The sequence below is a fragment of the Microtus oregoni genome, unplaced genomic scaffold (assembly GCF_018167655.1).
Source record: "Microtus oregoni isolate MIOR12 unplaced genomic scaffold, Mior012 000028F_ref0000031, whole genome shotgun sequence".
In the NCBI taxonomy this organism is placed as follows: Eukaryota; Metazoa; Chordata; class Mammalia; order Rodentia; family Cricetidae; genus Microtus; species Microtus oregoni.
This window is the reverse complement of record NW_024543087.1, coordinates 18,583,712-18,609,364: the sequence shown is the minus strand read 5'-3', so window position 1 is coordinate 18,609,364 and position 25,653 is coordinate 18,583,712. Positions and strand designations below refer to the sequence as shown.

General features: G+C 41.5%; 1 protein-coding gene across 2 annotated transcripts in view; it reads right to left on the bottom strand.

Moving 5' to 3' along the window:
- Nucleotides 1-25,653, bottom strand: part of Nek11 (NIMA related kinase 11) — a 215,468-nt gene that overhangs the window by 126,346 nt on the left and 63,469 nt on the right. For both annotated transcript variants that reach the window (XM_041677504.1, XM_041677505.1), the window contains exons 4-5: nucleotides 9,450-9,514; nucleotides 8,133-8,259 (exon numbers count right to left, since the gene is read on the bottom strand). In XM_041677504.1, the coding sequence (XP_041533438.1) occupies nucleotides 8,133-8,259; nucleotides 9,450-9,514 (192 nt within the window). The remainder of the gene's footprint in view (nucleotides 1-8,132; nucleotides 8,260-9,449; nucleotides 9,515-25,653) is intronic.

Genomic DNA, 25,653 nt, shown 5'->3' with positions numbered 1-25,653 from the left:
AGAGGCCCAAAGCTGACACAGGTTATCTTCCTCAATTGCTCCACACTTTATTTATTGAGGTAGGGTCTCTCACTTGAAACAGAGCTAGCCAACTTGCTCCAGGGATAGCTTGTGTCTGCTTCCCAAGTGCTGAGCTTACAAGTGGCCTCCATGATACCCCAGCTGTTTACACGGGTTCTGGGAACCCAAACCTGAGTACTCATGCTTGCATAACAAGCACTTTATCCACTGAGCCATTGCCACAATGCTTCCTAACATATTTTAACTCACTGAATTAGCCTCACAACTATTACTATAATTGCAATTGGGTCAGGTAAGAGGTTCAGGGCACCATCCATACTTAGCAGGTGGTAGAACTAGGATTGCGACCCTGACTGCCTGCCTACACAGACATGAGCTCTGGGTCAATCTGCCTCTCAATGCTGCCTCTATCTGAGTATTTCAGATGCTCATTATAAGCTGTTGAGTTAGAAATTGGGGCTGGCTCCAACAGAGCCTTTCAGATAGGGTTTGGCTTCAAACTTACTTCAGGAGCTTATATAGAGTTGTAATCCACCTTTAATGATTGCTGGGGCCTTAGGCAACAGCACACAGGGCATCTGATCAAGGCAAATACAGGCTATGCTGTGAGACCCTGTGGGAAAGGGAAAGGAGGGCCATGAGCATGGATTTTGATTTTGCATGGCTTAAAAGCAAACAGGGATTAGATAGAGGTCTATGAACTGTGAGCACATCACAAAATAAACCCTGGTGTTGTGGAGCCCTAACTACACCTGAGCCATTCTTGGTGAATTTATTAAGGCTGTAAAATGATGAACAATTGCTTTGCTAAGCAGATGATGGAATAATTAGATCCACAGTCTGATTAAGTAACCAAAGAGTATTAATGTGACTACTCTTTTATGGAAATCCTCTTAGTTACACTTCAAGCATGCTGGTTTTTCGTTACTCAGATCACTTTGATCTACTGCTATGTGCTTGTGCTTGAATGTGCAGAGGCTTCATTTATCAGCCAGGAACTTCTAGAAAATAACCTGCAGTGCTACTGTACACACACAAGTAGGTGCTAGCAAAAGAAATATGAGACAACGTGACTGGAATAACTTCTATGACATTTGGGGTCAAAGATGTCTTGATTGTCCAGTCATAGATTTTTAAACCTATCTTCTGGATGTGCTGTTTATTCTGATAACTGTAACTGCATCTATCTATGCTTTTATTTTCTCTAATTTCCAACCAGATATTTTTATATGACACTTATAGCACCTCCTAACTCCCATCCTTTTCAAGACAGAAAGCACATTTTGGAAAGCAAAAATAGAGAAACACACACACACACACACACATATGGTGTAGGAGGTTCTTCTGTTCATGTGTTGTTTTCATTGGTTAACAAATAAAGAAACTGCCTTGGCCTAGCTGATAGGGGAAGAACTTAGGTAGGCGTGGAAAAAAGAACTGAATGCTGGGAGGAAAAAAGCAGAGTAAGGGAGAAGCCATGGATCCTCTGCCTGAGATGGGAGCCGGTTAGAATCTTGGGTAAGCCACTGCCACTAGATGATACACAGATTAATGGAGATCGGTTAAACTAATATGTAAGAGTTAGCCAATAAGAAGTAGAACTAATGGCCAAGCAGTGTTTTAATTAATACAGTTTCTCTGTGTTTATTCTGGGTGTAAGCTAGCCAGGCAGCTGGGATAAACAAGGGCCCGCTCCTTGCAACACACACACACACACACACACACACACACACACACACACACACCAAGTGCATTTTACTTTGAGGTCTGTGATTTGCATTCTTTCCTTTTCCAAAATATATACAACTTAGAAGAGCTAAACACATATATCATGAGGGATCACATTGTATGAAGTGAAAGGAGAAGTGGGGATTAGGTAAATATGAGACATTCCCCACCTTAAATCTCCCAAGCTGCCATCTGTCCAGGTTGCCAGACCTAGAGAGAGGGTTTCCAAGCACGGAGTCATAATGAATCGCAAATGGAATGACAACTGCCTTGCCACTGTGTAGCTAAAGTTACTCCTTTACAGATCTTCCAGACCCTCAAGCAGAAAACTGCCCCAGCGTGCATGACCATGGTGTGCTGGAAAATCTTATAATCGTTTAAGTACTATTTCCATTCAATGTGATTGAGAGACATTCTGACGTTTTCATTAAAAAGGTACGTATAGAAAGAGCTGCAGGCAGTCAAGAGCTGCTGAGAGAGAGAGATTCAATATTCTCCAAGGACTGCTTTCCTGATAGGTTAACCAGTTCCAAGGATGAGCAGCACTAAATGGGCTCAGTGGATTTTAGACACACAAATTATAACAATAATAATAAAAGAAGAGGTCATGAACTTCAGAATAGGGGTATATGGGAGGAGTTAGGAGATGCAGGAAAGATGGAAATAATGTAATAAAGTACTAATATATGAAAGTCTCAAAAAGAAAATTAATATTATTCAATTTTATTTTAGAAAGGAATGGTTTATTTATTTTTACATTTTAAATTAAAATACAATCATATCACTTCGCCCCTTCCTTTTCTTCCCTCCAGCTCCTACTAAGTCCCTTGCCTCTGACTCTTCCCATGACTCCCTATTCTCAAGTTATTAATCATAATCGAACACAAGAAGGTTATTTTATTTTTCAGTCCAACATAAAGTGAAAATTTGGGATCAAGCTTCATTAGTAAACTGCTTGCTACACAAACACGAGGATGTGAGCTTGATTCCCAGAAAGCTGGATGTAGCCGAATATGCTTACTTGTAACTGCAGCAAATCCCTGAGCCTCTCTGGTGAGTCAGTTTAGCCTCATGAGTGAGGCCAAAACCAGTGGAAGATCTTGCTTCACAAAAAGGGTGAATGGTAGCCCAAAGTTACACTTTGATCTACAGACACACACATGCACACCTATACACAAATGAATACATATGAACACACACAAAAGCTGATAGTGTGTGCATTATTGAATATAACATATATCATTTACAGGTAGACTTTGTGATGGTTTGAAAAATGTCCCCCATAGGCTCATAAGGAATGGCATTATTAGGAGGTGTGGCCTTACTGGAAGAAGTGCATCACTGGTGGGTGGGATCTAAGGTCTCAGATGCTCAAGACCATGTCTCACTATCTTCCTGCTGCCTGCAAATCTGGATGTAAAACACTCAGCTAGCTCTCTAGCACCATGTCTGCCTGTGTGCCGCCATGCTTCCTGCAATGATGATAATGAGCTAAACCTCTGAACTGTACACCAGCCCCAATTGAATGTTCCCTTAGGGGACTGGAGAGATGGCTCACTGGTTAAGAGCACTGGCCGCTCTTCCCAAGGTCCTGAGTTCAGTTCCCAACAACTGTATGGTGGCTCACAACCGTCCCCAATGATATCTGGCGCCCTCTTCTGGCCCGCAGGCACACATGCATGGCAGAATACTGTATACAAAATAAATAATAAACAAATCTTAAATAATAATAATAATAACTGTTTCCTTATAAGAGTTGCCGTCGTCATGGTGTCTTTCAAAAAGAAAATTAAAATTTAAAAAGCATACATAATGACTACAGCTACATGTCTAGAGAAAGAAATAAAAAGTTAATACAAGAGGAATGGGCTTCCCTTTAGTGTATAATAACCTAAATAACTCTTAGAATTGAAAATTAGCATAAACTGCCCAGGTGTAGTGAAACTTAAAAAGTTAAAACACACAGGTCTTCCACTTGCTTGGTTAGAGTTACCCCAAGACATTTTATATTGTTTGTGGCTATTGTGAAGGGTGTTGTTTCCCTGATTGCTTTCTCGGCCCTCTTATCATTTGTATATAAGAGGGCTACTGATTTTTTCTGAGCTAATCTTGCCATCCAGCCACTTTGCTAAAAGTGTTTATCAGCTGTAGGAACTCCCTGGTAGAATTTTGGGGGGTGCTTATGTATACTGTCATAGCATCTGCAAAGAGTAACACTTTGACTTCTTCCTTTCCAATTAATATACACTTGATCTCCTTTTGTTGTCTTATTGTTCTAGCTAAAATTTTAATTACTATTTTGAATAGATATGGAGAGAGTGAATAGCCTTGTCTTGTTCCTGATTTCAGTGGAATTGCTTTGAGTTTCTCTCTATTAAATGTAATCTGTCAGCTTGTTGTATATTGCTTTTATTATATTTAATTATGTTTCTTGTATCCCTGATCTCTATAAGATTTTTTCTCTTTTTTTAAAAAAGAAAACTATCATTTTTCATTTTATATACCAATCCCTGTTTCTACTCCCTCCCCTCCCCTCCCTACTCCCATTCTTTCCATCTAATCTCCCTGCCCTACCTCCCATTCTCTCCTCAGAGAGGGTAAGGCACATTGCTGAGGTCCGAGGCCCTCCCTACTATATCCTGGCTGAGCAAAGTATTTATCCTATGAGAACAGATTTCTCAGTACAAGCAATAGGGATAAAATCCTGGTGCCACTGCCAGTGGCCCAGCAGTCTGTCCCAGCCACACAACTGACACACATTCAGAGGGACTAGTTTGGACCTATGTTGTTTCCTCCCCTGTCTGGCTGGAGTTGGTGAGCTTCAATTAGCTCAGGTAAACAGTTTCAGTAGGTGTACCCATCATGCTCTTGACCTCTTTGCTCATATTTCTCATTCCTCCCACTCTTCAACTGGACTTTGGGAGCTCAGTCCAGTGCTCCAATGGGGGTCTCTGCCTCTGTTTCCATCAGTTGTTGGACAAAGGTTCTATGGTGATATTTAAGATATTCATCAGTCTGACAGGGCAAGGTCAGTTCAGGCCCCCTCTCCTCTTCTCTGTCCTTCTTTCATCTTGACTATTCAATTCCCTCAAGTTCTCCTCACCCTTCTCCTTCTCCCTTCATCTTCCCCTTCCACCCTCCCTACTCCCACCAACCCCATGCTCCCAATTTTGTCAAGCAATCTTGTCTATTTCCCCTTTCAAGGTGGATCTATTAATCTTCTTTCCTTAGGGTTTGCCTGGTTTCTTAGCTTCTCTAGGAGCATGAACTATAGTCTCAATATCCTTTGCTTTACAGCTAGTAACCACTTATGAGTGAGTACATACCATGTTCATCATTCTGGGTTTGGGTTACCTCACTCAGGATTGTTTTTTCTAGTTCCATACATTCACATAAAAATTTCAAAAAATAAGACAACAAAAGGAGATCAAGGAGATTCAAATTGGAAAGGAAGAAGTCAAACTTTAATTATTTGCAGATGACATGATAGTATACATAAGTGACCCCAAAAACTCTATTAGGGAACTTTCAAAACTGATAAATGCCTTCAGTAATGTGGCAGGGTACAAGATCAACTAAAAACAAACCAGTAGCCCTCCTATATACAAATGATAAATAAGCTGAGAAAGAAATCAGAGAAACATCAACCTTCACAATAGCCACAAATAATATAAAATATCATGGAGTAACACTAATCAAAGAAGTGAAAGACCTGTTTGACAAAAACTTTAAGTCTTTAAAGAAAGAAATTGAAGAAGATACCAGAAAATGGAAAGATCTCCCATGTTCTTGGACAGGTAGGATCAACATAATAAAAATGGCAATCCTACCAAAAGCAATCTATAGATTCAATTCAATCCCCATTAAAATCCCAACACAATTATTCACAGATCTTGCAAGAACAATAATCAACCTCATATGGAAAAACAAAAAAACCTAGGATAGCCAAAACAATCCTATACAATAAAGGAACTTCCGGAGGTATCACCAGCCCTAACACCAACCTCTATTATAGAGCTATAGTAATGAAAACAGCTTGGAATTGGCATAAAAACAGAGAGAATGACCTGGCAGGCAGGTCTAACAGATTACAGAAGGTAGGTAAGGCTGCATACGGGCAAGTGTTAACAGATGAAAATGTAATTAGTATTAGACTAATTCTTTTTTTAAGTGCTATAAATATAGTATGTCCCACTATTAGTGCTAAAGCAAAGCTCTATAAATTATTCATATATACTCCCAGTTCCAAGAAAATTTTGCCCGGTACATAGATGCTACCCACTCAGAGGCTGAGATGAGTTCCCAGCTCGTGCAATCTAATTTTCCTGAGTGTGTCGCTAAGATCACTTGTCACACTTCTCTATCTGCACTATAATTAATAGTTCTCCCATATTTGTCCCACTTTAGACTTGGCAGCCGAAATTTCATTACTAGATAAGCCTGTTTTGATTTAGATACAAGCAAAGTAATTACTAAATTCATAATAAAGTGGTTATTTGGGGTCAAGATGCTGATACATTCTCAGCTCACACTTGCTGAGTAGTTTATAATCACGGTAGGGGGCTGATCCAACGCCAGGATTTTGTGTGTGTCAGGTACTTCTGTAGCCACAAAACACCACAGGGATACTGCTTGATATTCTTATCATTTCCCATGTAATACAAGGATAATTTGTTTAAAAAAAAAAAGTGGAATGGGCACAGATGAAGTGAAGAAGAGGCTTTGTTTCCCTTGGGGTTCTACTGCCTCCATTTCCTGGGAGTCATCCCTCTGATCTGGCAGAAAGGTGTGAACACCCAGTCTAAAGGAATCAGGCATACTGCCACACATCATCCCTGACACTTACACAAAGGCTTTCTGAACTTTCTGTTCCTAACCAGATGGAATGGCACAATAACTTAAGATGACATAGTCATAAGTCATAAAGACATTACATATTTGAATCTATTTTTATTCATCTGTTTATTTTACATCCTCCCCACATCCTTCCCTCCAAGTTCCTCTCCCCCATTGTCCTCCCCACCCCTATTTGAATTTATTTTAAAATCCATAGTATTTTAAAAGTTAAGTGTGAAGAGAGAGGTGGGTAGGTAACTAACAGCCACTGCAAAGCCCAGAACTGCTGTCTTTGAGCTGAAAACGGAATCACAAAATGAGCAAGGCTTTTCACAAGGAGCCAAGAGGCAAGTGTTTCTGCTTTTAGACCCAGGGTACTGATCAGTGCTAGGGAAGAAGTATGCGCTCAGTTAAACGATGTAAAGAAGGAGGTTCTTGGTGGCATTCTTTTGTAGGTTTTGTTTTCTGCTTTTTGTTTCAGTTTTCTTTTTACTTTGGTGTGGGGTGCACATGGGGAAGGACTAGGGAAAGTGAAGGGAGAACTGGAATGGACCTCTAAGACAAAAGACTCTAGCGAGAGCAAGCTATAATGGAGAACCTAAGAAAACACAATCACAAGACAGAAACAAAGGGATGGGATTATGTGGAGGTCAGAGACAGAGCAAATCTTGACAGCTCCTCTCCCATGGGAGGCACCAGAGTAAAGAGAGAAATAACTCTTACAAGGGCCCTCCACCAGCTGCTCTGTGGTGGTTCACTCTTCCCTAACCACACCAAAGGGCATTTTCTACCTCATCATCTTTAGAAAACAGAGTGGGCATGCCTTTCACATTGCTCACCCTTGAAAGTTCAGAGCTACTTAATGCTGATTTGCATACAATAATTATTTTTACTTAATGAACAAGCTCTCGGCTAGATTGTCATTCAACCCTTGGATGCTGAAAATTATGTAAGCTCCCTTCAAAGCACAACAACACTCCCTGAACAGGGCCCGCTGCTGACAGCAGGACAGACTGAGGCATTTTCCCAGTGGCTCTGCCTGATCCAAGAGCGCCACGGAACTGGAATATCACAGAAGCCTCTTTCACTGAAAACCCAGGAAACGGTAAATGTTGGTTACCCATAAATCCAGTATCTTTAGAAAAATTCTTTAAAAATGCAGAAAAGCAGCATATTCCCTACAGAGCTGGGAGTTAACCTTAAAATAAAATAAAGCCTGGTCTTTAGGATGACAAATGCCTTATTTAACAGGCTATCTGAAGCACATTAAAATTTAATGTGTCTGCCGCATTAAGAACTTTCCCCTGTGGTTCAGGAATGACAGAATCCAAACCCGTCGACTCATCTATGAATAGAGAGAATCTTTGAAATGAATTTCACAGAGTATAACAAGCTCCAAGGCCTCATCTCCCTCCGGCCACGGAACAACTCAAATGCCAAAAGGGACAGAGTGAGTAGCTGGAGTAAGCAGATGAACTTCAAAACAAAGCGTACAGCCCTCTTAGATGGCAGAGAAAGAAGTCCCTGGGCAGCCACCACCTACTTACCAGATGTCAGACTTGGCATCATAGCCTTGGTGCTTCAGGGCCTCAGGACTCATATAATGGGGAGTCCCGGTTAAAGTTGTAGCCAGCTCACACGATCCCATTAGCAGTCGAGAAACTCCAAAATCCCCTGGAAATTGTGGTTACTTTGTATAAATATTTTAAACAGACAAAAAAAAGCACCATTGGAAATTAACAACTAAAGCTGATTTAACAACTTCATCATATGTATCGCAGTGCTTCGTGCCATTTAAAGGAACAGGAAAGTGACATTTTAAATGACATAATGGTGATCAATAACTTCAGACATATGTGCTCTATAGGAGAAGGAAAACTGAACAAGGAAAGTGAATTATATAACCTCAGATTCCTTATTATTTCTAGAATTATAGAAAACTAGAGTCACCTGCTGTTAAGCCAGTTGAAGTATAATAAGAACTAACAGAAGGATTCTGGTGGATTGAATATGAAGACATGAAAGTTCACGAGCAGGGAGAAGAGTTTCATCTAAAATCACAACAGAGGGAAAATTCTAAAGATTTAAACTATTCATGAATATACGTACAAAAATTTGAACCAACTGACTTTTCTAATTAGTCACAACCTGTTTTCTTTACTTCCCTAAGAACACCCTGTGAGATGCTTAGACAGCTGAGTGACTATTTGAATGGAGATATTGTTCCAAAGAATTAAATATTAATAAAGCCATTATAGCGGCATTTAAATTATGTATGGTCACTGCTCACTGATCATACTAAAATAAGTGAGTGGGGATGGAGAGATGGCTCAGTAGTTAAGAGTACTCATTGGCTGCTCTTCCAGAGGACCCAGGTTCAATTCACAGCACCCACAGTTTCACAACCAAGCTCTAACTGTAGTTCCAGGGGATCCAAGGCCCCCTTCTGGCCTCAGTGAGTACTGCATGTAAGAGGTACACGAACATACATACAGGCATGATGCTCATACACATAAAAATCATACAACTTTTAAGTAGATGAAGAACCTACAGCAGTTCATAAAACCAGCAAAACAAGTCAACTGTTTACAAAGTGCCCCATAAAGGGGAGGATTGCAAAGCATGCCTATTAAATCAACCAGCCATGGAGCAAGGGTTTATGCTTCAATTTATATCAGACAATCACAGACAAAATAACTGGAATTTGTTGGTCTCATCCAGGTCAGAGGAAACATTTTCAAAGACTGAAGAAGCCATGGCTGGATTACTTCAGTACCAACTTGAACTATGCACTTCAGCTTGCTGTGACTGCATCTAGGATAAACTTGCTTGGAGCTTTAGAGCAGGCATTTGAAACATCTTACCGATTTTAAGTTGATTATTTTTCAGAAATACATTCTTTGATTTCAAGTCTCGATGGAGTATCCTCCTACAAAGGGAAAAAAAGATGACAAAACAGAAAAAGCAAACCCAGTTAGAAATCAAGAGTTTGGTTGTATATGGGGAGTAAACATAGATCCACAGATCCAGCTTTCACTGTTTAAAGGCTGCAAAGCCACACTTCTCATTCTCCAAGGGAAGAAGACTTTGTAAATGGGAGCTTTAGAGGGGAAGGAACCTAGAGTCTTGCTTTTTTACAAGTGTTTCAAGGGGTCAGATTGTGCTGAGGGTTTTGTTTGGTTGGTTTTGCTTCATGGTTGTTGTGGTAAGGTTGAGGTAAGGTCTCATAGCTCAGGTTGACCAATAACACTCCATGTAGGCCAGGCTGTCTACTTTTTTGTAGCACAATATACGTAGCACCTCATCCAGTAACAATACCCTCAGCTGATGGGCAGGTTAGCACAGAACTTTATATTATTACCAGATGTTTACATTCTGTAAAAGCAACAATACAGGCAATGCTACTGGTAAATACTTATTGAGTCTTGCTATAAGCCAGCAGTGTGAAATATGTACATTAAGACTTCTATTTTTGGGAAGGCGGCCGGAACACCGGGCGGCGGAAGGCAGTCGGAACACCAAGCCTTGGAGGACGCCCAGCACAGCCAGCCGGGACCGACTGGGACAGGCTGGAACCAGCTGGGACCGGAGCGGCAGCAGAGGACACAGGCTGCTGGTGGCGGGAACCATCCCAGCAGCAGAAGAAGGCTGCAGGGACCGCGCGAAACACCGAGAACAGATCGCCCCACTACAATAAAACCAAAGAGGTAAGTCCCTGGCAAAGGAGGAGCCGGGTCGTATTCCTGAAGACCCTTCTGAGGGGTAAGAGGGATCTTGGCCCCTGGCAGGAACCAGGAAACAGAGCAAGGGCATTTTGTAAGAGGAGGCCCTGGCCAGCAGGGAAACCTGAACCAGTTTTAACAGACCCCTTAGATAGCATCGATAGGAGGAGATGGGCAGGCACCAAGGAAAGAATTCACCCAATAATCTGAAAATCAGCATGAAAACACCAGAACCCAATGATCTTACAACAGAAGGTCTCCAACACCCTAACACAGAAGAAGTGGAAAAATTGACTTTTTGAAAGCAGTAGAGTCCCTTAAACAACATGTGAAAAATGCCCTTATAGAAATGGATGCGAAGTATAACCAAAAATTTGAAGAAATGAGTAAATACGTAAATAATACCCTGGGAAACCAAGAAAGAACAATCAAACAGGTAATGGAAACAGTTCAAGAATTGAAAACTGAAATGGAAGCAAGGAAGAAAACACAAACTGAGGTCCAGCTAGATATGGAAAATCTAGGTCAATGAGCAGAGCCTACAGAAACAAGCATAATCAATAGAATACAAGAAATAGAAGAAAGAATCTCAGATTCTGAGGACACCATAGAGAAAATAAACACTCTGATCAAAGAAAACTGCAAAGCCAACAAATTCTCATCACAAAACATTCAGGAATTATGGGACACAATAAAAAGACCAAATCTAAGAATAATAGGAATAGAAGAAGAAGAGTTACAGCTCAAAGGCCCAGAAAATATTTTGAACAAAATTATGGAAGAAAACTTTCCCAACTTAAAGAAAGATATTCCTTTGAATATTCAAGAAGCATACAGAACACCAAACAGACTGGATCAAAGGAAAACATCCCCTCGCCATGTAATAATCAAAACACAAAATATACAGGTTAAAGAAAGAATACTAAAAGCTGCAAAGGAAAAAAGCCAAGTAACTTTTTTTTTTTTTTTGGTTTTTTTGAGACAGGGTTTCTCTGTGGTTTTGGAGCCTGTCCTGGAACTAGCACTTGTAGACCAGGCTGGTCTCGAACTCACAGAGATCCACCTGCCTCTGCCTCCCGAGTACTGGGATTAAAGGCGTGCGCCACCATCGCCCGGCTAGGCCAAGTAACTTATAAAGGTAAACCGATCAGACTTACACCTGATTTCTCTATGGAAACAATGAAAGCCAGAAGGTCCTGGATAGAAGTACTGCAGAAGCTAAGAGACCATGGATGCAAGCCCAGACTACTATACCCAGCCAAGCTTTCGTTCACTATAAATGGAGAAATCAAGACATTCCAGGATAAGAACAAATTTAAACAATACGTAGCCACGAATCCAGCCCTACAGAAAGTAATAGAAGGAAAATTGCAACCCAAGGAATCCAACATTGCCAACACTGCCTACAATAACTCAGGCATCTAGCGACCCTTCACTAGCACAACTCAAAGAAGGGAGACACACAAATTCTACTTCCAAAAACAACAAGAATATCCGGCATGAACAACCACTGGTCATTAATATCACTTAATATTAATGGTCTCAATTCACCTAGGCACAGGCTAAGAGATTGGATACGAAAACAGGATCCAGCATTCTGCTGTTTGCAAGAAACACATCTCAACCACAAAGACAGGCATCTACTCAGAGTAAAGGGTTGGGAAAAGGTCTTTCAAGCAAATGGTCCTAAGAAAAAAGCAGGTGTGGCCATATTAATTTCTAACAAAACTGACTTCAAACTAAAATCAATCAGAAGAGATGGAGATGGACACTTTATACTCATAACAGGAACAATTTGTCAGGATGACGTCTCAATCCTGAATATTTACGCCCCTAATATAAAAGCACCCACGTATGTAAAAGAAATAGTACTAAAACTCAAGGCAGACATCAAACCACACACACTAGTAGTAGGAGACTTCAATACACCTCTCTCAGCAATGGACAGGTCAATCAGACAGGAACCTAATAGAGAAGTAAGAAAACTACTGGAGGTAATGAAGCAAATGGACTTAACAGACATCTATAGAACATTCCACCCAAATAGGAAAGAATATACCTTCTTCTCTGCAGCCCATGGAACCTTTTCGAAAATTCACCACATACTCGGAAACAAAGGAAACCTCCACAGATACAAAAAAATATCAGTGTCCACCTGTGTCTTATCAGATCACCACGGATTAAAGTTAGAATTCAACAACAATCCTACCTCCAGAAAGCCGACAAACTCATGGAAACTGAACAGTCAACTACTGAACCACACCTGGGTCAAGGAAGAAATCAAGAAAGAAATTAAAGTCTTCCTTGAATTTAATGAAAATAAAGGGACAACATACTCAAACCTATGGGACACTATGAAAGCAGTGCTAAGAGGAAAGTTCATAGCACTAAGTGCCCACTTAAAGAAAACAGAGAAAGCATACATCGGAGACTTAACAGCACACCTGAAAGCTTTAGAAAAAAAAGAAGCAGACACGCCCAGGAGGAGTAGAAGACTGGAAATAATCAAACTGAGGGCGGAAATCAACAAAATAGAAACACAGAAAACAGTCCAAAGAATCAATGAAACAAAAAGTTGGTTCCAGGAGAAAATCAACAAGATCGACAAACCCCTATACAAACTAATTAAACGACAGAGAGAGAACACACAAATAAATAAGATCAGAAATGAAAAGGGGGACATAACCACAGACACAGAGGAAATTCAGAGACTCATTAGATCTTACTACAAAAGCCTGTATGCCACAAAACTAGAAAATGCAAAAGAAATGGACATGTTTTTAGATAAGTGCCACATACCAAAGCTAAACCAAAACCAGGTGAACGATCTAAATAGACCTGTTAGTCGCGAAGAACTAGAAACCGTTATCAAAAATCTACCTTCCAAAAAAAGCCCAGGAGCAGATGGTTTCAATGCAGAATTCTACCAGAACTTCCAAGAAGAGCTAATACCTATACTCCTTAATGTATTTCACAATATAGAAACAGAAGAGTCATTGCCAAATTCCTTTTATGAAGCTACAGTTACCCTGATACCAAAACCACACAAAGACCCAACCAAGAAAGAAAATTACAGGCCTATCTCACTCATGAATATCGACGCAAAAATTCTCAATAAAATACTGGCAAACCGAATCCAAGAACACATTAGAAAAATTATCCATTATGATCAAGTAGGCTTCATCCCAGAGATGCAGGGCTGGTTCAACATACGCAAATCTATCAATGTAATCCAGCATATAAATAAACTGAAAGAAAAAAACCATATGATCATTTCATTAGATGCTGAAAAAGCATTTGACAAAATTCAACACCCCTTTATGATAAAAGTCTTGGAGAGATTAGGGATACAAGGGTCATACCTAAATATAATAAAAGCTATTTACAGCAAGCCGTCAGCTAACATTAAATTAAATGGAGAAAAACTCAAAGCCATCCCAATAAAATCAGGAACACGACAAGGATGTCCACTCTCTCCATACCTCTTCAATATAGTGCTTGAAGTTCTAGCAATAGCAAGAAGACAACATAAAGGGATCAAGGGGATTCGTATCGGAAAAGAAGAAGTTAAGCTCTCGTTATTTGCAGATGATATGATAGTATACATAAGCGACCCCAAAAACTCTACCAAAGAACTCCTACAGCTGATAAACACCTTTAGTAATGTGGCAGGATACTCCAAAAAATCAGTGGCCTTCCTATACACTAAGGATAAGGAAACAGAGAGGGAAATTAGAGAAGCATCACCTTTCACGATAGCCACAAATAGCATAAAATATCTTGGGGTAACTCTGACCAAGGATGTGAAAGATCTATTTGACAAGAACTTTAACTCTTTGAAGAAAGAAATTGAAGAGGACACCAGAAAATGGAAAGATCTTCCTTGCTCCTGGATTGGGAGGATCAACATAGTAAAAATGGCAATTCTACCAAAAGCAATCTATAGATTCAATGCAATCCCCATCAAAATCCCATCAAAATTCTTCACAGATCTGGAGAAGACAATAATCAACTTTATATGGAAAAACAAAAAACCCAGGATAGCCAAAACAATCTTATACAACAAAGGAGCGTCTGGAGGCATTACCATCCCTGACTTCAAACTCTACTACAGAGCTACAGTATTGAAAACAGCTTGGTATTGGCATAAAAACAGAGAAGTCGATCAATGGAATCGAATAGAAGACCCTGACATTAACCCACAAACCTGTGAACATCTGGTTTTCGATAAAGGAGCTAAAAGTATACAATGGAAAAAAGAGAGCATCTTCAACAAATTGTGCTGGCAAAACTGGATGTCAACCTGTAGAAGAATGAAAATAGATCCATATCTATCACCATGCACAAAACTCAAGTCCAAATGGATTAAAGACCTCAATATCAGTCCGAACACACTGAACCTGATAGAAGAGAAAGTGGGAAGTACTCTACAACACATGGGCACAGGAGACCACTTCTTACGTACAACCCCAGCAGCACAGACATTAGGACATCATTGAATAAATGGGACCTCCTGAGACTGAGAAGCTTCTGTAAAGCAAAGGACACTGTCACTAAGACACAAAGGCAACCCACTAACTGGGAGAAGATCTTCACCAACCCCGCAACTGACAAAGGTCTGATCTCCAAAATATATAAAGAACTCAAGAAACTAGACCGTAAAAGGCTAACCAACCCAATTATAAAATGGGGCATTGAGCTGAACAGAGAATTCTCAACAGAAGAACTTCAAATGGCCAAAAGACACTTAAGGTCATGCTCAACTTCCTTAGCGATCAGGGAAATGCAAATCAAGACAACTTTAAGATACCATCTTACACCTGTCAGAATGGCTAAAATCAAAAACACCAATGATAGCCTTTGCTGGAGAGGTTGTGGAGAAAGGGGTACACTCATCCATTGCTGGTGGAAATGCAAACTTGTGCAACCACTTTGGAAAGCAGTATGGCGGTTTCTCAGGAAATTCGGGATCAACTTACCCCTGGACCCAGCAATACCACTCTTGGGAATATACCCAAGAGAGGCCTTATCATACAACAAAGGTATATGCTCTACGATGCTCATAGCAGCATTGTTTGTGATAGCCAGAACCTGGAAACAACCTAGATGCCCTTCAATGGAAGAATGGATGAAGAAAGTATGGAATATATACATATTAGAGTACTACTCAGCAGTAAGAAACAAGGACTTCTTGAATTTTGCATACAAATGGATGGAAATAGAAAACACTATCCTGAGTGAGGTAAGCCAGACCCAAAAAGAGGAACATGGGATGTACTCACTCATATTTGGTTTCTAGCCATAAACCAAGGACATTGAGCCTATAATTAGTGATCCTAGAGAAGCTAAATAAGGAGAACCCAAAGAAAAACATATAGGCATCCTCCTGAATATTAACCTTCAGGAAGCGATGAAAGGAGACAGAGACAGAGACAGAGACCCACATTGGAGCACAGGACTGAAATCTCAAGGTCCAAATCAGGAGCAGAAGGAGAGAGAGCACGAGCAAGGAACTCAGGACCGTGAGGGGTGCACCCACACACTTAGACAATGGGGATGTTCTACTGGGAACTCACCAAGACCAGCTGGCCTGGGTCTGGAAAAGCCTGGGATAAAACCGGACTCTCTGAACATAGCGGACAATGAGGACTACTGAGAACTCAAGAACAATGGCAATGGGTTTCTGATCCTACTGCACGCACTGGCTTTGTGGGAGCCTAGGCAGTTTGGATGCTCAACTTACTAGACCTGGATGGAGGTGGGGGTTCCTTGGACTTCCCACAGGACAGGGAACCCTGATTGCTTTTCGGGCTGAGGGGGGGGGACTTAATTGGGAGACGGGGAGGGAAATGGGAGGCGGTGGCAGGGAAGAGACAGAAATCTTTAATAAATAAATGAATTAAAAAATTAAAAAAAAGAAAAGCAATTATTGTAAAAAAAAAAAAAAGACTTCTATTTCTGAAATTGAGAGAATCACACAAGAAGTCTTTTCTATAAAGGCCCCAAATGCTGAATGAACAAAGCTTACAAACGGGCATCATGAGCTGAGCCCACAATGCGGCAAAGCACCTGGGGTTCTATATGAATGAAACTGAAAACAGAGTGGACAGTTGGTATGGACTGCTAGGCTGCCGCTGGGAATGCCGTGGTCTCAGAAAGCTGTGGGTGGGCTGTAATGGTCACAGCAGAAGATGGAAAGTCTGGACAAAGCATCAGAGAGTGCTAGGGCACGCCCAGAGAGGCAGAAGCCCACACGTGCTGCAGACAGACAGTGACCAGATGACCAAAGAAGGATGCCTGTGTGCGCACAGAAGGGAAGTTGGTAATCTGAGTGAAGGACAGCACTCACCCCAGCAAGGGGTTCAGGTATGCAATAGCTGTGTGGCCACAGAGGCCCTGACCCAAGAGAATAAAATCTAATGTGATCATTAACATCTTCTTCACTCCTCTGGCAGAAACAAATGCAGGCTAGGAGCCAGCAGAGAATAAGCAATGGTACCAGATGCCTGGGCTTCTCAGACAAGCAAATGAGATATAGACTCCCAGTGCATTTCAAGTGCTCAAAACCACAAAGGAGACAGAAGAAAACTTGAAGCAGAAACATCAAAAGGATGGGGCTGATTGCCAAGCAGAACTTCAAAGGGAACATGTGACCCCTGAAATTAGGAGCTGCAGATTAAGTCATATGTCTTGGTTTAACCCCATTGAACACATAACAACATGTTCAGTGGGGATAAATCTTAGATTCACATCAAACTCTCATTGATTAGCTGTATTCACAATGGTTAAGGCATGGAGGTAAATAAGATGTTCTTCAGTAAGTAAACAGCCAAGCCACTGACACTGTGGACAACGAGGTGTCATTCAGGGCTAACATGAAATAAGCTATCAAGCCAGGAAAGGACCTGGCAGAAACTAAACCCATACAGTAGAATGAAATAAGGCAGTCTGAGAAGCCTGTATATCATATGGTATCAATGAAGTCTGAGAAGCCTATATATCATATGGTACCAACAAAGTCTGAGAAGTCTGTATATCATATGGTACCAACAAAAGGGACATTCAGGAAAAGGCAAAATAACCAAGATGATAAATACAAGAGTGGCTGCCAGAGGCTAGGGGGAAGGAAGACTGAGTAAGCAGAGCCTAAAGGATTTGGCCGCCAACCCCTTCTTCAGTTTGATGCATTCATGCCACCAAACATTCTTCCCAATCCCTATACAACACCAAGAATGAGCCCAGGGTAATCTATGGACTTTGGTGGTGGTTTGAATAATAATGAACCCTACAGGCTCACATACTTGAATGCTCAGCCACTTGGGAATGGAAGCCTTTGTTAGACGGATTAGGAGGTGTGGCCTTGTTGAAGGAAATGTGTGGCTGGGGGGTGCTTTGAGGTTTCAAAAGCCCATGCCAGGTCCAGTCCACTCCCTCCCCTGACCATGGCTTAGGATGTAGCTATCAGTTACTTCTTCAGCTCCATGCCTTCCTGTCATCATGCTCTCTACCGTGATAATAGACTAAGTCTCTAAACTGTTAGTAGGGCCCCAATTAAATGTCTTCTTCTAAAAGAGTTGCCTTAGTCACAATATCTCCTTACAGCAATAGAACAGTAACTGAGAAAAGTGGTAATGACAGGTGAATGTAGGTGCACTGGCTAGAGTAAATGTACCACTCTAGTAGGGAATGCAGATAAATGTGAATGTATGGGATGGGCACAATGCATGCTCTAGGTCATAAGGAATATAATAAACCCTAAAGGATGCCACTCAAAAATAAAAGCAAACTAGAACCTGGAACCAGCTACTCTGGGAAGTTAAGACAGGAGGACCACCGTGAGCTAGAGGGTAACCTACACAACATAGTAGGGTCTCATCTCAACACATACAAAGATAACTGAAGAAAGGGAGTATAGGGAGGGGTAAAGAAGAAGAGGGGGGTATATGAAAGTGGAGGGGAGGGGAGAGCCTAGGAAGGGAGGGAACTAAAAGAGGGAAGAAAAGGATAAGAGAAAGTTAGAGAAGTATGGTTCCTTTAAATTGTTATCCTGACAAAACTCTAGGATCACTGGGGAAGGGAGTTTCAAGGGGGAACTGTGTAGAGGAGGTTGACCTGCTGACATGCACGCCTGTGCATGTTTTCCTAACTGGGTTAAATGGGGTAGAAGACCCAGCCAGACTTGGTGACACCATTTCAAAGGCTATGCCCTGGGATGAATAAAAAGGATAGAGTGGTCTGAGGGTAACATTAATGGATTCTTTGTGTTTGCCTGGGGGCTTCACCCCAGCTCCTCCAGGGAGGGTCAAGAAAGCCCACCAAACAGTAACCCCTCCCGAGGGAAGGTCAAGACCACTCCCACAGACTATTTAAACTGCCCCCCCAAGAGAATGAACACGTGGTCTCTGGGTTTTGCGTGGTCTCCCCTTCTCTCTCTCGTTCCTCTCCATGCTTTCTCACTCGGGAGCACTGCATTAAACATGGGCATCTTTTATTTAGTCTTATTTGGTCTGATTGGAATTATTTGTGTAGGCAGAGAGGCTCGTCTTAAGAAAAACCGAACACTTTGTTCTCTCTTTCTGATTATGATGTAGCTGACAAGCTTCCTTAAGCTCTGCTGCTCTGATGTCCCTACAATGATGGGCCTGGAACTCTGAGAGGAAGCAAACCCTCTCTCCCCTAAGTTGCTTTTGTTACACATTAGAAGTCTCTTAATAACTTGCCTACCTTCTTCAGTCACTCAGAATTACCAGGAATACTAGGTAACAAGCCAACTGGCCAAGACCAAAATAAATGAGAAATAACAGCCAAAAGCTCCAAGAGGAATCCATAAATGATTGACCTATTGACATCACTAGATTAGTGCACATGAGGCCCTTCCCTGGGGTTACATGGTGTAGTGTGCAAATGCTGTAGTGTGCAAACGTCCACCTTGGAATGGGCATTAGGGTAATACAGCTGTCTTTCAGTCATCCGTGAGCTTCTTAGTAACCTCAATAAACCCATTCATTCACTAAGTGTTGCTGGTACCCTAACTGGGGTAGACATTTGTTCACGTCTCTCCAGGAAAAGTCATGCAATAGAAACTTGTAGATGATATTTCTCTGTTCTTAGAAAAGATAAAAAAGGCTGGAGAGATGGCTCAGTGGTTAAGAGCATTGTCTGCTCTTCCAAAGGTCCTGAGTTCAATTCCCAGCAACCACATGGTGGCTCACAATCATCTGTAATGAGGTCTGGTGCCGTCTTCTGGCCTGCAGACATACACACAGAATATTGTATCCATAATGAATAAATAAATATTTAAAAAAAGATAAAAAAAAGGTGTGTGTGTGTGTGTGTGTGTGTGTGTGTGTGTGTGTGTGTGTGTAAGAGTGAGAGATCAACTTTATGCTTTCTGGACCCTAGTTATTGTTATAACATGGGGAAGTTTATGGAAATGTTTCAGGCAGCCTGACAACTCCAAGAGAACAAGTCTGCTCAGATAACAGAGGCAGAAAGAACAGGAACCCCAGAGGACATTGCTGAGGTCACCTCAGTTAACCAACTCCTGAACTGTCCTCATGGAAAGCAAAATGATGAATCCTTCCTATTGATTGAGATATTTCTGTTACTTGCAATTAAAGGACTCTTCTGTTGAGTCTCTTCACACTGGCCCTATTGATTCTGGATCCAAGGAGACAGCATCTTCTCTTTTGGAGCTGTAAGCATGCAAGGAGTCAGAATATCTAAGGGTTGGGCTTTGTGGTAGTGAGCTAGGGAACATGCCAGAAGACTGGCTGACAGGACATTAGGATAAGTAAAACACACATACGGAAGTTATCTGTGACAACTGGACAGGTAGAAGATGAGTTACAAATAGTAATTTATTACTATCCCTCACATACAAAGACATGAAAATATGTGAATTAGCATTATGCACAGAATATGCTAGAACACAGCTTTTAAGATCCAATGGACTGTCTCTGTGATGGAGTAAGAAGGCTTCTGTAACAGGCCAGCTGTCAAGCTATTGGGGAACTGTAAAACTGTGACTTACGACTTTGTAGTTTGAGTGAGAAAAATGTATCCTGCAATAAAAAGTCTCACTATGTCCTGGGCCAACAACAAGCTCTTTAAAATAGGCATTTAAAAATCCAGGGAACGGGCGGTGGTGGTGCACGCCTTTAATCCCAGCACTCGGGAGGCAGAGGCAGGCGGATCTCTGTGAGTTCGAGACCAGCCTGGTCTACAAGAGCTAGTTCCAGGACAGGCTCCAAAACCACAGAGAAACCCTGTCTCGAAAAACCAAAAAATAAAAAAATAAAAAATAAAAATCCAGGGAATAAAAAAGGGTAACAAACAGTCTAGACTGCTTAAATTTTTCTCCAGAAATCCCAAAGTATCTCTAATGGTTCACCAGTCACTACCCCACCTCTTATCTACGGAAGTGAAACCTTTCTCTCCTTTCGGGTCCATGGCACCCAGGTGCTGTGTAAAGATTCAGGAGCTGCTTGTTTGTGGTCAGCATCATGTTAGGATTCCATCTCTACCTCCCCCTCGGAGTATTCTCCACAGCCTCCAGGTCTTTCCTGGGGTGAAGAGCAGCTTTACAGAGGCAGAGTGCCATGAGGCAGACTTGTGGATAAAGCACAGATAACCTAGCCTTCTTTCCCTAGACCCTATGTAAATAGTGTCTGACACCTAGCTCCTTCCCCTGATGGTGTATCTTTCACCTGGCAGGGTCTCACAGTGGCCTGCAAACTCTGCTTCCCAGAGGCCAATGACTCCTTCCTAATTCTCAGTCTGGGAAGATCCTGCTCTTTTCTCTGCCATGGGACCCCTTCCTGAGCTCCAAGGTACCTGCTTGACTTTCCTCATCTGTGATTTGATGATGAGCTTCCATGCTGGAGCCCGAGACAGACATTAGGTCCTTCTAAAATATCCTGCCTATGGCCAACACACCAGACGTCTAGACTTGAAGTGGAAAAGTGCTGACAAGAACTGACCACACAGCATTCTCAAGAAGGGGAAAAAGAAATAAGTTAGAGTTCAAAAGAACACAGACAAAAGACACTTAAGGAAATGCTCAACATCTTTAGTCATCAGAGAAATGCTAATCAAAACAACTCTGAGATTCCATCTTACACCTGTAAAAACAGCCAAGATCAAACACTGATGACAACTTATGCTGGAGAGGTTGTGGGGTAAAGGGAACACCTCTGCATTGCTGGTGGGAGTGCAAGCTGGTACAGCCCCTTTGGATATCAGTGTAGCAATTTCTCAGAAAATTAGAAAACAACCTTTCTCAAGACCCAACAATATACTTTTGAGTATGTAGCCAAAGGATGCTCAACTGTGCCACAAGGACATGTGCTCAACTATGTTCATAGCAGCATTGTTTGTTATAGTCAGACCCTAGAAACATAAGCAGCCCAACTACCTTCAGTAAGAATAAGCTTGAGAACCATTGTCCCAAAGCAGCTTTTACTGGACTATGAATATTCTTGGCTTCTAACATTACATTTTTAGTTGTTTATTTTAGAAAAATCCTTTGGGATTTTATCCATTTTTAAAACAGACAATTAAGTTTATTTTCTAAACTGAAGACAGGTACAATGTCACATGTCGTAATTCCAGCACTTAGGAATGGAGGTTTGAGGCTAGCCTGGGCTATACATGGAAACCTAATCTCTGACAAACAAAAACTATTCTAAGGGCTAAGAATGTAGCTCAGTAGTAGAGTACTTGTCTAGCAGGGCCCTGTGTTCAGTGTAGTGATGGGAGCGGCGGTTGTGGCCCGGCCCTCGGCTAGCTTTACCTGAAATAATTACACGGAAACTGTATTCTTTTAAACACTGCCTGGCCCATTCGCTTCAACCTCTTATTGGCTAATTCTCACATCTTGCTTTAACCCATATTTAGCAATCTGTGTAGCACCATGAGGTGGTGGCTTACTGGGAAAGATCTTAACCTGCGTCCGTCTCAGAGAGGAGAGGCATGGCAACTGACCCCATGGGGGCTGCCTCACTGCCTTCTACCCAGCATCCTGTTCTGTTTACTCCACCTACCTAATTTTCTGTCCTATCAAAGAGCCAAGACAGTTTCTTTATTAACTAATAAAAGTAACACATAGACAGATGACCCTCCTCCATCAGTTCAGCTCACTAGAATAGCCAAAAACCAAAAAAAAGTCAAAGCCCTCTGGAGACTGAATTCAGATGGAGTTATTTGTCTTTCGAATTCAAATCAAAAGTTCCAAACCATAAAATAATTCAAGAGGGAATTGATAAATAATGTTATAAAATAAGAGCTATACGTAGTCAAGAATTTGTGAACAATTTCTTGGAAAAAATGCACAAAGAGGAATCCAAAACCTAAACCAAGCAGGAAAGAGTCCTGCCTCTATGTTGTTCTGACTGCCCTGCCCAGCAGCTCAGCTGTGCACTGGTGCCACTGTGCCCCTCTGACCACCCACCCCAGCAGCTCAGCCATGCCCTGGTGCTTCTGTGTCCATTCAACAATGGCCCCAGCAGCTCAGGTGTGCACTAGATGCTCTTCTCTTCCCTCTCTTTTCTCCCTACACATTGGTTTCTGCTTCCTGAGCTCACCTCCTGTCAGAGTGACTTTCCTATTGCTGTGGTAAGATACCATGACCAAGACAACTTATAAAAGAAAGCATTTAATTGGGAATCACGGTTCCATGGGGTTAGAGTCCATGACCATCATAATGGGGGAGCATGGAAGCAGACAGGCGAGGATGGTGCTGGATCAGTAGTTGAGAACTCACATCTTAAAACACAGTTATGAGGCAGAGAGAGTTAACTGGGAATAGTGTGGGCTTTTGAAACCTCAGAGCTCACTCCCACAAACTCCTCCAATAAAGACACACCCAACAATCCTTCTCAAACAATTCCACCAATTGGGAACCAAGCATTCAAATATATAAGGCTGTGAGGGTCATTCTCATTCAAACCAATGCATTTTCTAAGCAAACTATACCATAGTATTGGTTTCAGGACTTTAATAGTATAGGAATCAAAACAAATACAAGCGCTGGTGCTTCCCCAAGACTCACTTGAAACTCCCTTCTCTCACCCCTCCACTCTCCATATTTTACCTGCAACGGTCGCAATCTCAGCACAACTGTGCCCAACCTGTTTTCGCTCTCACCTTCCTAGACCCCAGACCTCAATTTCATCTTTGATAACCACCTCCAGTTCTGGGGACCCTCCAGAATGAAAGATGAGTAGGTCCAACCACTCTAACCCTTATCTTTGCCCTTTCTGTCATAGGTTAAAATACCTACTTCAAGTTCAGTCATTGCAGCTCACCAAGCTCATTATAATCCTCCCTAAATCTCTACTGCTTCCCCTTTGCCTCAGGTCTCATAGCCAGCACCTCATGTTACAATAACCTCACATATGGAAAATATAAGATGTTTATTATTCATAGCTCAGCTCTCTATCTCCTTTTCTGTGTATCTGTCTCTCTGTCTGTCTCTGTCTCTCACTCTCTGTGTCCCACACCCCACCTCTCTTCCACAAGTTATCATCTGATCTCACTGAAGCAAGCTCTGGCCATACAGCATCACTAAGCCTCTTAACTATATCCACTGTCCAAGCTATATAAGGCCCCTCTTGGCCCCAACTTCTCTCTGCCCATATCTCCATCCAAACCCTCACCTCAAGAGCCTTCCCAACAGAACCACTTGCCATTTACTCGACCTGGATTGTTTTCCAACCTCTGTGTCTCTTCTCACTGTTCCTTAAACCAGGAAAGCCCCTGGGCCATCTTTCACCACACTCAAAGCCTACCCTTGGGCAAATCAAACACCATTTCTCTCAAGAAGCCTTCTTGAGCATACCAAATGAAATACCTCTTCTGATCTCCTATAGAATATACATCTACTTTTCTTGACAGTCTTATCATTTGCTGTAACATACCCTGAAGTGCATAAATCCTGAGCTTAATATATTTGTATATATCACCCAGGTAGTCCTCAACCCTAATCTCCATACAGAACAATTTCAATATCACACATCCTTTCTTTGAGTCACTTACAGTACATTCCCAAGGGCACTCTCTATTGTGACTCACTATCAGTTGAATGCATCTTAGTTTGAACTTAGATTTGAACAATCACACAATAGTGTGCACCCACCTACATCCATCTTCTTTCATCCTACACTGTATATTGGAGAGTCATTCAGATCATACATTATTGCTGATGTGTTATTTTTATTATAGGCTAATATTCCACTATATTATGATACAGTTTATTTAATCATTCCATTGTAGACAAAGATTTAAGAGTGCATTAGTCATTACAAAAAAAGACATCTACAGTCATTTTTATCTATATGATCAGGCCTCATCTCTCCTCTTTTGATATTTGTGTCAGTCCATATCATTTATACAAAAGAATGCATTTTGTTATGACATTTCCACACCTGCATCTTGTAGACTTTGATCATTCTTATCCCTTCCCCTCCCCCTGATCTCCTCAATAGGCTCCTCCTACTTTCATGTCCTTTTATAAAAATTTAGATTCTACATGTGGGAGAAAACACCTGGCATTTCTCTAAGTCTGGTGTCACCTGATTTGATTATCTCTGATTCCATCCAGTTTCCTGCAAATGACACATGGTTCTTCACTATGCCTGAGTAAGCCCCACCGTGTATATAGATACTAAGTTTTCTTTACCCATCCACCCCAATGATGGGTATCTTTGATGATTGCACAACTTGATCATGTGTCGGCATCAGAAAGAGCATGAGTACAGGTCTGTCTACTGTATATTCACTATGATTCTTTTGGTCTATATTCAACTCATCATTGACCCCCCAAGGACTAGAACCCCTATTTGTATGCTTAGTCTAGCAAACACCATCACACATTTCCCCAAAGCATTTCTACCAGTGGACACCCCACCAACAATGTGACAAATGTCAAGTTGCTCTGCATCCTTGCCAACATACGTGATTGTTACATTTTAAAAACCCTGTCTGCACCTATATTTAATTATTACCACAGACGATAATGTCACAAAAGCTTCTTGTGCTCATTAGTTTCCAGTGTGCATGCCCTGCGAAACAAGCAGTGACAGTCCCTTCCTTGTTACTGTCTTACAGATGAAGAAACAAGGCTCAGAGACATCAAGCAGCTTGTCATGGTCTATCATTCAGTGAAGACAGTGACTCTGTATAGCCACCTGCCTTTCAGCTATGGCATCCTAAGTTTTTATCACTCACAGTTAACTGTACTCTGAGCTTAGGACTTACTTTAGTTTAGTGCTATTACATGAATAAAGTGAATTAAAACATAAAATTAGCATTGCATATACATAGGAAGCTTATAATGATTGGATAC